Source organism: Mobula birostris, chromosome 18 (genome assembly GCF_030028105.1).
Source record: "Mobula birostris isolate sMobBir1 chromosome 18, sMobBir1.hap1, whole genome shotgun sequence".
Taxonomy (NCBI): domain Eukaryota; kingdom Metazoa; phylum Chordata; class Chondrichthyes; order Myliobatiformes; family Myliobatidae; genus Mobula; species Mobula birostris.
The window spans coordinates 65,829,975-65,847,904 of record NC_092387.1 but is presented as its reverse complement, the minus strand read 5'-3'; the positions used below and the strand labels follow the sequence as shown (position 1 = coordinate 65,847,904).

At 42.1% G+C, this 17,930-nt stretch overlaps 1 protein-coding gene across 1 annotated transcript in view; it reads right to left on the bottom strand.

The window, feature by feature from the left end:
• polr3a (polymerase (RNA) III (DNA directed) polypeptide A) overlaps positions 1-17,930 on the bottom strand; it is a 91,358-nt gene that overhangs the window by 4,272 nt on the left and 69,156 nt on the right. The window contains exons 24-28 of the mRNA XM_072282846.1: positions 15,647-15,817; positions 13,440-13,533; positions 7,605-7,697; positions 5,822-5,986; positions 3,800-3,964 (exon numbers count right to left, since the gene is read on the bottom strand). Coding sequence (XP_072138947.1) covers positions 3,800-3,964; positions 5,822-5,986; positions 7,605-7,697; positions 13,440-13,533; positions 15,647-15,817 — 688 coding nt within the window. The remainder of the gene's footprint in view (positions 1-3,799; positions 3,965-5,821; positions 5,987-7,604; positions 7,698-13,439; positions 13,534-15,646; positions 15,818-17,930) is intronic.

Below are 17,930 nucleotides of genomic sequence, written 5' to 3'. Positions count from 1 at the left end.
TTGCTGAACATCTACGCTCTGTCCGCCAGAGAAAGCAGGATCTCCCAGTGGCCACACATTTTAATTCCACATCCCATTCCCATCCTGACATGTCTATCCACTGCCTCCTCTACTGTAAAGATGAAGCCACACTCAGGTTGGAGGAACACCTTATATTCCGTCTGGGCAGCCTCCAACCTGATGGCATGAACATCGACTTCTCTAACTTCCGCTAATGCCCCAACTCCCCCTCGTACCCCATCTGTTACTTATTTTTATACACACATTCTTTCTCTCACTCTCCTTTTTCTCCCTCTCCTTTTTCTCCCTCTGTCCCTCTGAATATACTCCTTGCCCATCCTCTGGGTGTCCCCTCCCCCCTTGTCTTTCTTCCGGGACCTCCTGTCCCATGATCCTCTCGTATCCCCTTTTGCCAATCACCTGTCCAGCTCTTGGCTCCAACCCTCCCCCTCCTGTCTTCTCCTATCATTTTGGATCTCCCCCTCCCCCTCCAACTTTCAAATCCCTTACTCACTCTTCCTTCAGTTAGTCCTGACGAAGGGTCTCGGCCTGAAACGTCGACTGCACCTCTTCCTAGAGATGCTGCCTGGCCTGCTGCGTTCACCAGCAACTTTTATGTGTGTACCAAATTATATAATCAACATCAACAGGCATTAAGTAGATAGATAGATAGATAGATAGATATACTTTATTGATGCCGAGGGAAATAGGGTTTCATTACAGCAGCACCAACCAAGAATAGAGCATAAATATAGCATTACAAAACCACAAAAACAATCAAACAACAATATGCAAACTATGCCAGATGGAAATAAGTCCAGGACCAGCCTATTGGCTCGGGCTCCTCCCGTGACCCTCCACGGGAGGAGCTGCAAAGTTCGATGGCCACAGGCAGGAACAACCTCCCATGACGCCCAGTGTTGCATCTTGGTGGAATATGGCCCGAGTCCAACAGCAAAAAGTTCAATATCCGGTCTACAAATGCGTTCCTTGATCATAATATGACCAGGATTGCACCATCTGTTGTTAACCAGTAATCCTGTAAGTAGGCCAAATCTAAAAAGTACGATTTTAGAAGTGTTTTGAAACATTCCACAGTAGTAGCCTGCCTAGTGACATTGTCAAGAGGTTCACTTGTTGTTCAGACCAAACATCAGAATGAGGAAGAAATGAAATTCAAGTGCTCTTTGACCATGAAATGATTGCTGGTGCCAGATGGGACGGTTGGAATATTTCAGAAACTGTTGATCTCCTTGGATTTTTACGCACAACAGTGTTTAGAATTTACAGAGAATGGTGTGAAATATAAAAGATTTCAAGTGAGCAGCAGTTCTGTGGGTGAAAATGCCTTGTTAATGAGAAAGGTCAGAGGAGAATGGCCAGACTGGTTCACACTAACAGGAAGGTGACAGTGACTCAAATGATCACTCATTACAACAGTGGTGTGTAGAAGAGCATCTCTGAATAGACACGTCAAGCCTTGAGGTGGATGGACTACAGCAGCAGAAGACCACACCACAACATTTTCCACTCCTGTACCTAATAAAGTGGCCACTGAGTATACATCTCCAGGTTGTCATTTCACCCATAACATAGAACTGAGGGATGGAACAGGACAAGTGCACAGTTGCTCGAAAGCAGCATCACAGTACACAGGACAGTGATAAAGAGGTTTAACATGTCAGCTGTCATCAATCAGGGCACGGATAAAGGAGCTGGGGCGTTATACAAAATGGCAAGGGGTATAAATCAAGAAAATGCAAGCAGGCTGATACCACTGATGCTGCATGAGACTAGGACTAGAAATCGTAGGTTAAGGGTGAAAGGTGATATTAAATAGAAACCTAAGGAGGAAGCTTCTTCACTCAGAGGGCAGTTAGAATGCAGAATGAGTTGCAACTGGAGGTGGTGGCTACAACTTCAATTGCAACGCTTAAGAGAAGTTTGGAAAGTTACATGGATGACAGGGGTATGGAGATCTGGATCTGAGTACAGTTCATGGGAATAGGCAGAATAACAGTTTGGCACAGACCAGATGGGCAAAAGGGCCTTTTTCAGTGCTGTATTGCTCTATGACTCTATTATGTTTCAGTTGTATATGTCACTGGTGAGGCTGCACTTGGAGTACCGTATACAGTTTTGGTTACCTTCTTACAGGAAAGGTATGTTTAAACTGGAAAGAGTGTAGAAAAGATTCACAAGGATGTTGCCAGGACTAGAGAGTGGTTGGCCAAGCCATGTCTTTATTCCTTGAAACAAAGGAGAATAAGGAGCAACCTTATAGAACTATTTAAAATTATGGAAGACATAGGTAAGGTAGATGGACAAGTCTTTCCCCAGTGTGTGTGCGGGGGGGGGGGGGAGGCCAACACTAAAGGGCATCAATTTAGGACAAGAGGGGAAAGATTTAAAAGGGACCTGAGGGGCAAATTTTTCACCCAGAGGTTGGTGAGCATATGGAATGAGCCAGCTGCCCGAGGAAGTGGTTGAGACAGATACAATAGTATCAATAAAGGAGCACTTGGAGGGGTACATGCAAAGCTAGAAGGGATATGGGCAAGTAACTGGGACTAGCTAGGTGGGCATTATAATTGGCATGGAGTGGTTGAGGTGAATTGGTCTATGACAGGACATACAAATGTTTGCAGGAATTGTATAAAAATGCAAGAACTATTCTAATTTTTGTTCCTTTTGTTGCTAATACCAGATCTGGCTTTGAGTCATAGAGCACAGAAACAGACCATTTGGCCCACAGTATCCATGTTGGCCAGAGGGCACCTATCTCTGTTCTAATTCCATTTTTGATCATTGGAAACACCCTCTCGCATTGTCTCTTTAAGAACAAAAACAAGTAAAGTATTCAAGATAAGTCTTCAGATTTCAGCAGGAGATCTTCAGATTTATACTGACTCAGCTTTGGATCAAGCACAGGATGAGGGGACATAAACTTTGTGCCCTTAAGTCCTAGTACAGTAACTCAAAGCTATCGGTGACTGAACGAAGGGATGGAAGCTCTCCACTAGATGCAGGAAAGTTAGTTCCTACAGTTAGGGGGTGGCATGGTAGTATAGCAGTTAGCGTTATGGTATTACAGCCACAGACACGCAGGTTCAATTCCCTCTGCTGTCTGTAAGGAGTTTGCACGTGCCCCCTGTGACTGCACGGGTTTCCTCCCATAGCCCAAAAGATGTAAGGGTCAGTAAGTTAATTGAGCAGCGTGGGCTCACTAGGCCAGAAGGACCTGTTCCCATGCTGGATATCTAAATAACAATATAGACAACACCTTATACTGCATCCGAATAACCTTCAACCATATTCTCCAACACTGATTTCTCTAACTTCCAGTAATTTCTCCACCCCTCTTCCGCTCACCTCTCCCTGGTGCCCCTCCACCTTTCCTTTCTGCCCAGGTCCACTCACCTCTCCTATCAGATTGGTCTGTCTTCAGCCCTTTACCTTTTCCAGCTATCATCTGCCAGTTTCTAACACCTCCTCCCCCACCCACCCACCTTCCCCTCACCTGGCTTCACCTATCACCTGCCAGCTTATACACCTTCCCTGTCCCCCATCTTATTCTGGCTTCATCCCCTTGCTTTTCCAGTCCTGAAGAAGGGTCTCAGCCCAAAACATTGACTGTTTATTCCCCTCTATAGATACTGTCTGATCAGCTGAGTTCCTCCAGCATTTTGTGCTCTGGATTTCCAGCTTCTTTGGAATCTCTTGTATTTAGCATCCAATCATCACAGTATGCAGTGCAGACACAAGGTATGAAACTAGGAAGAGTTGTGGACAACCTTACCTCATAAGTGTTGTTTGATGTCGTGTGTGTCCCTTTAACCCCATGGGTCGCCATGACAGCACGTAAATTATCTCCTTCCACCAGTAGTTTGTACTTCTCCTTTCCGCCCTGTTCATCAATATGGATGACTGCCCTGGAGACCTCCGGGATGCCCTGGACAACAATCTGAAACATTTCACCGTGTCAGATGGATTTTCTTCAATGCTTTATCACACACTAAAGTGCCACAGCAAAGCACACCTGCAAATATAAATACTCAAGGTACCATATCTATTTTTATCTTTAAGCAACACCCAAAGATTCACTGAATGTGACCAGAAGTTTGGATATTCCCCACACCTGAATCCAACTTCAGTGCCGTAAACTTGTTATTTAGCCCAGCGCAAGACACAAGGCATGAGAGGAGAAGCACTTTTATTCTAAGCAGAGACTGTTCTGATCTGGAACTCTCCACTTCTGAGGTCTGAGGTCGTTGAAATTTCTGATTCTCAAAGGGGAACTGTGGGAGGCTAGTTTGTCAGATCATGGGGAAAGAGTGGAGGAATAGGAGTGATATGAATACTCAACAGGTTGCCGACATGGACTTGATGGCATGAATGGCCTCCTATAATCATTCTATTCTCCAACATTTTCTTACAGTTTGATAGATGACTGACATTACATCTCAGCATAATAATAAATTTCCCTTCTCCTTCACTGACAATTATTATCCTTCAATCATCAGGCTCCTGAATAGGCATGGATAACTTCACTCATCTCTACACTAAACTGATTCCACAACCTATGGACTCTCTTTCAAGGATTCTGCAACTCATTGCCTCAGTCTAATTTATTTTTATTATTTACAAAATTTGTCCTTTCCCTCTTCTGCAAACATTGGTAGCTTGTCAGTCATTGCTAAGTAGAATTTTTCATAAATTCTATTTTATTTATTTTCCTATAATATCTGAAAGAAAATAAATCTCAAAAAAGTGGTGACATATATTGTACGTACTTTAATAATAAATTTACTTTGACCTTGAATTATACACTTCAGTTTACTTCAAAAGTAAGATATACCAATTTGTATTTACAAATTTGTTGATTTTTCCCCCTTCGGCCAATAAGCCTGCTGAGAAGAGCGAGGTTCAGATTCCTACCTGAAGCTCAGTCATCACCCCTTGACCATCAGGCTCTTGAACCAGAGGGTTCACCCCACTCACTCACCCCATCAATGCACTGTTCCCACAACCCACTGATTCACTTTCTCATCTTCTTGATATTAATTACTTAATTATTATTTTTTTTGAATTGGGGGACTGCTTCATTGAGTACCTCTGCATTATTTGCTGCATGTAGGACTTCCTGGTGGCCAAACGCTTAAATTCCAATTCCCATTCTGACGTGTCAGTCCATGGCCTCCTCTTGTGCCAAGGTGAGGCCACCCTCAGGGTGGATGAGCAACACCTTATATTCTGTCCTCACAGCTTCCAACTTGATGGCATGAATACCGATTTCTCTTTCCGGTAAACAAATCCACCCCCTCTCCTCTATTCCCTACTCTGACCTCTTTTCACATGCCTATTACTTCCCTCTGGGTCCCCTCCACCTTCCCTTTCCTGTCCTATCAGATTCCTTCTTCTCCAGCACCTTGTCCTTTCCCACCCACCTGGCTTCACCTATCACCTTCCAGCTAGCCCCCTTCCCCTCTCCCCACCTTTTTATTCCGGCATCTTCCCCCTTTCTTCTCAGTCCTGAAGAAAGGCCTCGGCCCAAAATGTTAACTATCTAGTCATTTCCATAGATGCTGCCTGACCTGCTGAGTTCCTCCAACATTTTGAGTTTGTTACTATATTTTCTGCTTGGTTTTTGCATGGTTTATTGTCTTCTGCACATTGTTTTTTTTTGTTAATCTTGTGTGCAATCTTTCATTGACTTTATTCTGTTTCTTTGTATTTGCCTGCAAAGAAAATGAATCTCAGGCTTCTACATAGAGACATATATATACTTTGATAATAAATTTAGTTTGTCTTTGCACCTGACCTTTGGCAGCTCTTCTTTTAGATACTGAAGCACGTAGTACATTGAACTTTTGCTGTTCTCTCGAGGTGTGACACACACGACTGCTTCACCGTGAACCACAACATCTCCTGGTTTCACCCGCAGTTTTGATGTGCAAATGGAGTATCTCACAGTTTCCGCGTTCACCTTGAAAGCAAGGGAAAGTTAAAAACGCCTCAAGCCATGGTGCTAGACACAGCCACTATGTGGCCAAATGGAACATAGAACAGTACAGGTCCTTCGTCCCACAATGCTTTGCTAACCTCTTAAGCTAACCATGATTGTACAAAGGTCACAGGACACCCCAAAGCAGTTCAGAAATAGAACATTACAGCACAGTACAGGCCCTTTGACACTTGATGTTGCACCGACCTTTTAACCTACTTCAAGATCAATCTTATCTGTTCTTCCCACAAGCCCTTCATTTTTCTTTCATTCATGTGTCTATCTAAGAGTTTCATAAATGTTCCTCATACCCAACTGATATCATGGAAAAAATTTTAGGTTTAAATCCTTACCAGAAGGGATTAATAGCAACTATTTATGATATAATTATGAAAATACAGCCAGGTATATCTGATAAAATTAAAAATGAATGGGAAAGGGAACTTCAACTTCACTTACCTATAGAGAAAAATTTTTCAATTAGTTAGCTCTTCCCTCTATATGTGCTAAGCATACGCTGATACAATTTAAGGTAGGACCCACATGTCTAAAGATAAACTAGCTCATTTTTACTCCCATATAAATCCTATTTGTGACAGATGTCACTCTGAGGTGGCTTCTTTGACTCATATGTTCTGGTCCTGCCTCTCTTGGAAAAATTTTGGAAAGATATCTTTGATATCATTTCAACAGTTTTGGTTTGCCAAAGATGGAAAATAGCTCTTTATCCTCTTCAGCCCGTCGGATGATCACATTTGTTACATTAATGGCCAGAAGATCCATTTTATTGAATTGGAAAGAGACCAATCCTCCTACTATATTCCAATGGTTTTCCCAAACTATATCATGTTTAAATTTAGAAAAAAATCAGAAGTCCCATTTTTGATCCTTCGGTTAAATTTGAAGAGACTTGGAAGCCATTTATTCAACATTTTCATATGATGTAGTTTGACCTTTTCCGAATCCTTTTTATTAACTTAGAATATATGAACAGAGGAGCGGAGTTGACGACATTAATGCATGTATTCAATCTAATATATTGGTTCAGCCTTGTTTTGTTCTGTTTTTTTTTGTTTTTGGGGTTTTTCTTTGTGATATCCTTTTCTTTTTATTTCTTCTCTCTTCATGATTAATTATGTTAAGAGTTTGGAAGTCTATTACACTTGTACTATTTGTAGTTTCTCTTGTATATGTTTATTACCAATAATGTAATTCCAATCTCTTTATATCACTATTGTTATTAAGTTTATGAACTTGAAAACTAATAAAAAGATTTAAAAAAGAAAGAAATGTTCCTAAAGTATCTGCCTCTACCGTACCCGACAGCGTGTTCCATGCAACTAACACTCTCTGCATACTTGCCTCTGACACTGCCCTACCCCCCCATACTTTCCTCCAAATACCCCTGTTTCTGCCCTGGTAAAAAGTCTCTGGTTGTCCATTTTCATGGAGTTTTTAACCTCAAAATCAGTTGCTGGTCCTTGCAGTAAATGAAAGCCCTTTGACCTCAATCATCAGCTCCTCCTCCTTCTCCAGCAATGCTGCCTGACTCAGCCATTTCCAGCACATACTCTTTGTTTGTAACACCTGCATTATTTACCTCCAGTCTCAGTAATCGGATTCTCTCCAGGGAAAGCTTGATGAGAATGAAGCAGTCATCAGGCAGGAAAACCTCTTCAATGTACTCTGAAATCTGCAAATTGGAGACAACCAGATTGATAAAGGTTGCTGCTGATTACTGGTTTCAGTTCAGACACTGCATGTGTAATGTTTTCAGTAGGACACATTATTCTAATTTTTATAAAACCAGCAGGACATATTTTTGAATTGATTCTCCCTAGTTTGTGGTGCTCAGTTTTTGTGGAGGCTATCTCCCTTTGCAGGTGTGTGAATAATTTGACAGTGACTTTGCCTTTCCTATTTGCAAGATACTGCTGGTTGAAGTATTGTTGTGCATCAGGTGAAAACCCCTCTGTAGGGTTTTTAATGGTTCCTAGAACAGTTCAGAAGCAGCCATTTCCTTAACTTACTAGCAGAGAGTAAATGATAGGGAAAACATAATCTCTGCATCTAATCTTCACTCTTCTTAAGAAATGAAGCAATGAGTTCACCTCTGATGCTTTGAAGCACCTTAATCTCTCCCTGATGAGCAACCTCCCACTCCAGGAGTCAATCTAGTAAGCTGCCTTTTGGATTCCACTGCCTTAAGTCGATCCTTTTCTTAAGTAGAGAGACCAGACCTCTGCTGTCTCACCATAACTATATAATTGCAGGAAGACATTTTTCCTCTTGTACTTAAATCCTTTTGCAATTGAGGACAATATATTGTTTGCCTCCATAATGTTTAACTGACTTTCATTGATTTACGTACAAGAATACTCAGGTCCTCTTAACATCAGCATATTTCAGCCGCAGTCAAGTTAACATTACTTTGATTGTCTGTGTTTTACCACAATGGATGACCTCATATTTAAAGTAATTCTGCAGGAATCCGGAGCACCACACAGAGTACCAGTATTTGGATGAGAGGACCAAGGGTAATATATCCAAACCTGCCAGGAGGAGGATGCAGAGAGCTTCGAGTGGACATGGACAATCAAATTAATAGGTAGATGTGTGGCGCGTGGTCAAGTGGTTAGGGTGTTGGACTAGCAATATGAAGGTCGTGGGTTCGAGCCTTGGCCGAGGCAGCGTGTGTGTCCTTGAGCCAGGCACTTAACCATACAATGCTCCAGTCTACCCAGCTGAGAATGGGTAGATGCTGGGGGTTAACCTCGCGATAGACTGGCGTCCTATCCCGGGGGGGGGGGGGGGGGGGGGGGAGTCTTGTACTCTCAGTCGCTTCACACCACGGAAACCAGCATAAGCACCAGCCTGATAGACCACAAGGCTCGTGACAGACTTTAATCTTAATTACCTGGTAGATATAATAGAATATGTATATGAGATCAACAAACACAAAATGCTGAAGGAACATACAGATGAGTTAATAACTCATCAGTGGTGATTGATAAGTTTGTGGCCTAAGTTGAAGGAGATGAGTTATTTACTTCAAACTTTCTGCATAATCACTCAAAGAGTTGCCCTGCACATGCATGTAACGAGAGCTGTATAACTCATCTCCTTCTACCTTAGGCCACAAACTTATCAATCACCCATCTGTGGACACTTTCTGGAGGTCCAAGATCCATATGCTCCATGACCGCTGGACTAAGTGTGTAAATATCGGAGGGGACTAAGTCGAAAAATAAATGTGCTTGGTCTTCTAAAATGGACTCCTTCTACCTTACGCACTTGTCAATCAGCCCTCGTATTATACTTTGTCCTCTCGTACACTGTGGACAGCTGAGGCCCAGCAGCAGTACCAGGAAGACCCCACTAGACATATCTTTGTCCATTAATTCCTATCGTTTTCTGCCCGATCTTTAACCCATACTTGGATATTATCACCAAACCATGTAGTTATTTATGATATAAACTTCTGATTGAAACCTGTCCAAAAATCAAAATATACTATGCTCACTAATTTGCTCTCATTTATTCTTCTATTACCAAACTCTCAAGAATAATTTTCCTTTTATAAATAGGACTACATTTAGACCCCACATAGCACTGATTTGTTCTAATGCGTTTATTTTTTATTGAAATTTTAAAAAATGACATTCATTTTAAACAACACTTTAAACTTCTTAAGAGCGGCCACCATTACAGTAAACATTCAATCAGCCAATGAGAGCACTTTACATAGGCTCTGAGCCACACAGCCAATCATGCTCTGTCTCTCCCACATGTCAACATTCTTGCTCCCTCGCCAATTTATTCTATTTTTTTCACCCATAATGTCTGGAAAACAGCCTGCAACTTGCAGTGAGGGTAGTACATCTAAGATGTCTAGGAAAAGCACTGGCATGGATGTGTAACTGCAAGTGATACGGTGTTCAGAAGGTGGTGAGTGTCAGGTTGATGTTGGTGCTTCTCTGAAATTGGCTACATCGATGATCAGAACAATTATAAAAAATGCAGACAAGGCAAAAGCTTCTGCAATGATGACCTCAAAGTTATCATCAACAAAGGTGACTCATTCAGGGAGCTACTCGTTTGAAAAAAATGGAAAATATACTAAATATATGGGTGGATGATCAAACACAACGAAAGAAGCCTCTAAGCCAGCTGATAATAATGGAAAAGCAAGAAGCATTTTCAAACATATTCAAGAAGATGAAGAAGGTATGTTGGTAGAAGAGGTGGACTTAAGTGGTAATGGCGCCCGACGGCAACTCCTTTGCTTGCAAATTCGAAAACAGTCCTATTTCCATCTTTAATATCTCTATTTTTCCCTTTCAGGGTTCTTTTGAAGACCCTGACCTGGAGTTACACGCTGACTACAGTTCTTTGCGGGAATGGGACCTGCTCTCGGGGTTCCACAATTGGCCGCTATTCGGTATGCCAAAGTCTTGGCTGAAGATTTCGGCACGGTTTCAGAAGCCAAGGATCTTGAGTAACTGGAGACGGGCGAATCAAGGGTCGGTGTCGCCACAGGAGATCCGTGTGTTGTTGGGGGAGTTGGAACATCTACTGTGTGCCTGGGGACCTGGGATCCTTGCAATCTCCAGGCACAGAGCTCGGAAAGAGCGACGTAACGAATTTTTAACATTGTAATCCAACGAATTGTTTGTTATGTCTCCCCACTTGCTGGAAAATGGAATGGAGTCACCTCTTTCTCCTTGACAAGGAGAGAGAGGCAGCCTACAGCATGTCGAATTATCGGGTGAACAACATAGTCTTTGGGGTAACTGCAAGTCTGTGTCTTTGCTATTGCTTTGCTCACGCTTGAGTGCTGGTAGGGGGTGCGCTTTACTTTTGCCGGTGGGGGGAGGGGGATTGTTGCTCGCTGCCACTTATGCGCGGGAGGGAGGGGAACTGGGGGGGGACTTTTGGGTTCTAACATTTAACTGTCATTCATTCTTTGGGGCACTCTGTTTTTGTAGATGGTTGCGAAGAAAAAACATTTCAGGATGTATATTGTATACATTTCTCTGACATTAAATGAACCTTTGGTACCATTCACAGTCAGCAGAGGTTGGAATGATAGATTTAAACAGTGCTGCAACCTCCACAGCATATGCATCTCTGGTGAAGTGGCCAGTGCAGACAGCAAGGCAGCCCAGGATATTCCTGAAACACTGAAGGCCATGATTGAAAAGGACAATTATCCTTTGTCTTCAGTATGGATGAAACAAGCCTATTTTGGAAAAGAATGCCTTCTCGTACTTTCATCTTACCAGAAGAGAAATGAGCATCTGGATTCAAGGCTGCTAAGGACCAATTAACTCTCTTGCTAGGAAGCAATGCAAAAGGTGACTTTAAGTTAAAGCTTATGATTGTGTATCTCTCTGACCACGAGCAACAAAAGGCATTTTAAAGTCTATCAGTGAGTTGGAAATCAAACAAGAGAGTCTGGATGATGATTGATGTTTTCCAAAATTGGTTTGTTTCACATTTTTGTCCAGCAGTGAAGTGGTATTGTGAAGAACATGACCTTAAACCTAAAGCGTTATTGGTGCTTGGTAATGCCCCAGGCCACCCTGAGAATCTTGACATGCTTTGGACCTGCGTTCCTGTAGAAGTGGTTTACCTTCCATCCAACACCACTTCATTATTCCAACCAATGGATCAAGGAGTAATATTGAATTTTAAAGCCTACCACCTTCGTCACACATTCAAGCACCTTGTAGAGGAAAACCGTCAAGGCTAACAATCCTCAGGCAATTTTGGAAAATCTACATCATCATGAAAGCTGGAGACGATATCAGAGCAGCTTGGGATGGAGTAAACTCAAACTGCGTGAATGGAGTGTGGAAGAAGCTACGAGCAGAAGCACACACCAACATCCTAGGGTTTCAGGCGGAACCACGCATCCAGAACATCGCTGAACTGGCCAATGAAGTGGGATTAGAGAATGCCAATGATGGCAGTGTTGCTGCATTCTCATGGTGAGAGTCTGAATAATGAAGAGCTTCAAGAATTGGCAGAGCAATACATCCTGAGTGAATCTGAGGACACAGATTGAGAAGAGGAAAGACCAGCAAGAAAACTCACCACAGAATTCCTCAGCACTGGCATCACCACGATCACATAAATTATGACCTTGACTGGGAGTGAAGGAATAAAGCAGTTCTCGATACGATTGCCTGCTACCAAGAACTGCTTCATGAGTGGAAACTTAAGAAAAGACAGTCAAATCTCGACGCCTACTTGAAGAAGAAGCCAAAATTAGAGGACTCACAGCCTGGTCCCTCCTCTGAGAGGTAACCACCACTCGCTTCCCTCCGCTGCTGCTGTTGCGACGTGTTGCTGCTCCAATGATGTACTTATAGGTTAGGCCTATTTGCACGTTTGTTACTCCACAAATTAATTTGTATACATAAAATAACATATCATTTATCTCCGGTTTGATTTCTTTTATCAGGCACACATGTCCATCCACATAATGTTATAATGACCCCACATAGCGCTGATTTACATGGCGCTTCACCTCTGAGGTACACATCCTCGGCGTTAAGCAGAGTCTGAGTGTACACCTAATCCTATTCTTATTCTTTACATTCTCTAATGCCCTGTCATAATGCCTGCATCAGGCTAACTAGCTTTGTCTCTGCCTCTGTTTTTTTTTCCACCTTCCAATCTGTGGAAACTGTTCTTCTATCTATGAAATTTTAGACGAAGCTGACAACTTGTGCAAAGCACTATCTTACATAACCAACTCGGTAGCGTAGTGGTTAACTCAACACTTTGCAGTGTCAGTGATTGGAAGACTGGGATTCAGTTCCTGCCGCTGTTTGTAAGGAGTCTGTACGTTCTCCCCCGTGACTGCAGAGGTTTCCTCCTGATGCTGCAGTTTCCTCCCACATTCCAAAGACGTAAGGGTTAGTAAGCTGTCGGTATGCTATACTGGCACCAGAGTGTGGCGAAACTTGTGGGCTGCCCCAGCACATCCTGCGTTGGTCACTAATGCAAATGATACATTTTACTGTGTGTTTTGATGTATGTGTGATAAATAAATCTGATCTTTATGTCTGCAGATAAGGTGGAGGTGACCCACTGCATGCATTCCGTGTGTCCCCACATGGCCTTCGAGGAGAGTTTCAGGATGTGAGGTCAATATGGATGTAGGATGTAGGAAGTTTCCAAGTCAGGGTGGTGTTTGTCTTGCAGGTCAATGGCACTATAATACCGTTTTGCTAACTGCTAGACTACCGTGCTGCCTCAAGGGTATACAATGGACATAATCAAGATACGTTTTTTAGTTGGGGAAGATGTAACTAAAACGTATTTAACATTTAAACACATCATGATGGTTGCACACATTAATCAAAATTCAAGACACCTGAGATTAAACCTAGATCATTTTATAATAGAACACAAGATAACCTACTTCTCCCAACAAAGTCTTTTCAATTCTTCCTTTCACCAGTCGAGCAAAGTCAGCATCGTCGTCTTGATCAAGATGTGCTGTGATAATCGGGGTGCTGCAAACAGAGTGAAACCATAATCAGTCACACACTGATAGAAAAAAATGGTTGATAAGCTTTAAGTGACTGACGTGGAGCTGCTACAACACAGGAAGTGGATCATTTAGCCGAAAAGATTAGTGCTAGCATCCAGCACCACAATCCCAACAGTCTTCCTCACCTCTGAGGTGCCAATCCAAATCTCCTTTGAAATCCCTCACTGACCACCCCGACAGGTAGAGAGTTCCAGATCTTAATTATACTCAGCAGACAAATTTTTCTTGCACTCTTTTAGGCAAAATAAAACTGTGGCCTTTGGTCCTTGAACCATCCACAAATGGAACACTTCCCTCCATTTACACTACTTTAATGCTTTTATTTAAAGATTCAGCACGTAAGTGGCCCTTCTGGCTAAGTGAACCCACGCTGCCCAATTGCACTCGTGACCAATTAGTCTGCAGACTGGTACGCCCTGGAGCGTGGGAGGAAACCAGAGCACCCAGAAGAAACCCATTGGCGTTGTAATAGCTATGCTATTGTGCTGGCCCCATAAATGTTAGCTTTATTTGTGACATGTATGTTGAAACAAACAGCATATCCACAAATGACCTAACCCAACCCATATGTCTTAGAATTTGAAGGAAACTGGCTCATCTGGAGGAAATGGGGAGAACATACAAACTCTTTACACACAATGCTGGGAATTGAACCCCGATTGCCGGCGTTGTGATAGCATTATGCCAACCTTTACTTTACCATGCCAGAAGAGGAAGAGATTAATGCTTTTCTCTCAATCTCCTTTGCTCCAACTAGGATATCCCCCAGTCTCTCTAGTTTAACCCAAAGCTGAACATCCTCAGCACATGAACAGCAGTAGTAAATCTTTTGTAGGACCTTTAATAAAATCATAACCTCCTTCCAGTGAGGTAACCAGAAATGGGACTTACAAGTAGTTCTGATCAATATTTCTTACAAATTTATCTCTGAGTCTGAATCACAGGATTAGTTACACTGTACTTAACTCCTTCCAAATGTGCCTTTCTATCTTTCAAACACATATCGACATAAATCCCTCTGTTGCTGCTCTCTACCATCCAGTTAATAATGCCTCTCTTGTTCTTTCTGGTTTCTTCCCACATTCTAAGACATACGAGTTACAGTTAGGTAAGTTATGGGCATGCTATATTAGCACTGGAAGTGACAATAGCAGGCTGCCCCGAGCACAATCCTCTTGACTGTGTGGTCATTGATGCAATGATGCATTTCACTGTATATTTTGATGTAAATGTGACAAAAATGTTAGTCAGGTAATTAAAGTACTGGAACGATCCATAATTGCATTGAATCTGAGAAACTGATTATCATGACAACAGATGTGGTTTGGGAAATTTCAGCATCTATTGATGAATCTGGAAAAGGTATGAAAAGCAGGCACCGACAAAGTTTATAAGCTCTTGGTTGCTATAAAAAGCACATTTGGTGTTTCAGGAATCAATCTATGACAAAGACGTTCCAGCATCCCCTTTGTTCATCACTTTATTAGCATTTCCTAGCTTCCCTTTGTTCCTCAATAACAGAGTTGTGGCAAAATATGCACACAGAAAAGAACGGACATGAAAATAAAAACTTAATTCCTAACTCAATGCGTAACAGGTTATTCCAAAAGAGAGCCAGTGGATACTGGAATTTACAAACTATCGTACGCAAGCTGCTTTCACATTAGAACTACAAATCACAAAGTGATCCAGCAAAAGCTTCCTTCTGAAAAGCATTGTATGGTTATTAAAACAAAAACTTCACACCACCTTAAATATTACCTCAGGCAGTCAATCTGATCAACCATTCTAGTTAGACCACCTCCTCAACCCCTCTACCTATTACCTTAGTCACTGTACTGTAAACACTTTAAACCAGATTTTATAATACTGTTTACATTTTAAACATGTGCTGGTATTCAAATATCTGTACTTTAACTTTTAATTTTATTTTTTGTAGATTTCTTTTATTCTTTATAATTGTTGAATATTGTTTGTTGCTGCATGTCGTACTGACACACCACAGCAAATTCCTAGTTAAAGATATGTTGACCCTTGAAAAAAAGGCGGGGTAGTGGAACTCTATGTGAACTTACCTTATAGATTTTGATGCATTGATGATTTCCTTTATTCTGGGTACACCCAGAGTGATGTTCATGGAAGCAACACCAGCAAAATGGAAGGTCTTCAATGTCATCTGTGTGCCCGGCTCTCCTATACTTTGTGCACACAAAGCACCGACAGCAGAACCAGGCTCCATCTGAGCTCTTCAGCAGAGAAACAGGAAAGACATCAGGAAAAACCACACTTCCTACATCAATGAATTTTAATTTAAGAGATTATATGCTTGGCAAAATACCAATAAGTTATTCAGACCATAAAGACGAAGGAGCAGAATTAGGCCATTCCACCAGCCAGAACATCCTTATACCCGAGAAGAAACCATCTAATAGGCTCATTACACATCCAATCCACTCCCTTTACAGGTTCGCCAACTAACTCAGGGATCTCTGAATGTGTCATAAGACAGAAAGTCAAAGGAGCAGAATTAGGACACTCAGCCCATCCAGTCTTCTCTGCCATTCCATCATGGCTGATAGATTTTTCTCCACCCCGGAATGCCTTTCTCCTGTCTTCTCCAAAGTCTGAGAGTATAAAGTGGTATTTCTGTTCATTCTGCTGATGTAGACTCAACATAGACACTCTCCACTTTATCTAGGCCTTTCAATATTCAGTTGGATTCAATGATACCCTACCCCTGTCACCACATTCTTCTAAACTCCAGCAAGTACAGGCCCAGAGCCATCAAATGTTCCTCATGTGTTAACCTTTCATTTCCTGGATAACTTTCGTGAACCTCCACAGATGCCAGCACATCCTTTCTGAGATATGGGGCCCAAAACTGCTCACAATACTCCAAGTGTGGTTTAACCAAAGCCTTATAAAGACCATGACCTTAAGGGGAAAAAAATACCAAAACGAGAAATCAGTGTTGATGCCATCGGAATGGAGGCTACTTAGACAGAATATGAGGTGTTGTTCTTCCACTTGAGAGTGGCAAAAGAGGAGGCCTTGGACCACCAAGTCAGAACAGGAATGGAGACAGGAATTAAAATGGTTGGCCACTGGGAAATTCTGCCTTTGGCTGATGGTGCAGAGGTGTTCAACAAATCCTTTCTTAGATCCTTTCAAAAATACTCACAAAACTTCAAATGAACACAACTTTAGAATTGCAACATAAGGATTCAGAAAGTGAAGAAGGTCATTCACTCCCCAAGCTGCTCAGTAATTAGATATCATGGAAGATCCCTTATCTCAACACCATTTTCCTGCCCTACCCTTATACTCCTTCATTCATTTGGTTTCCAGATTTTGGTATAAAATGCAACCAAAAACTGAATTTCACAATCCTTCGGATAAAAATTTCAGAGATGCACCATCTTCTGAGTGCAGGAATTTCTCATCATTTCAGTCAATAATGGCCAAGCCCATAATTTGTCTGTGACCCCTGGCTCAGGACTCTTTATCCAAGGGAAACATCTTCCCCCACACCCACCCTCCTGGGGCCTTTGGACATGGAGAAAAAGTACCCTATAACTGGGAATCTAGGACCAGAGGGCACAGCCTCAGAATACAAGGACATCCCTTTAGAAAAGAGGTGAGGAGTGTTGTGTTTGTTATTGAGGGGTAGCTCAGAGCTCATCAGGATGCCAGCATGCAGAATACTCACCTGAACTTAATTGATAACCCTGCTTGTACAATGTGTGAACTCCTCCTATGTGGTTGTGGCTAACAGAGCGGCATAGAAATAACACTATTAACTACCACTACAAGGAGGAATTTGCTTCGCCTAAGGGTGGTGAATCTATCAAATCCATTGCCACAGATGGCTGTGGAGGCCAAGTCTTTGGGTATCTTTAAAGTGGAGGTTGAAGTGTTCTTGTTTAGTAAAAGTGTCAAAGGTTACAAGGAAAAGGAAGGAGAACGGGGTTGAGAGGGATAATAAATCAGCCACGATGGAATGGTGGAGCAGACCCAATGGGCCAAATGGCCTAATTCTGCTCCTATGTCTTATGGACCTCTAGATCTTTTGCATGAGTACTTTCCCCAAAGTTCATCTCACTGAAGCTGTGTTTATCCAAAAAGAATGAAAAACTGAGGTTGTAATCAGACTGAAGTTTTACTGTTCGAGGTTTTCTGAGGACAGTGTATAATGATGGGGTTTGATTGGCGGTAAATTGATTCACACCCGTCTCACTGAATTAAAGTGACAGTCATTTTAGATATAAATCAGAAGTTATTTGAAAGAACCATCCAAGCAGTCACACATTTCTGCTCTTTTACTACAGCTCAATACATTTCCCCTTTCAAATGCTTATT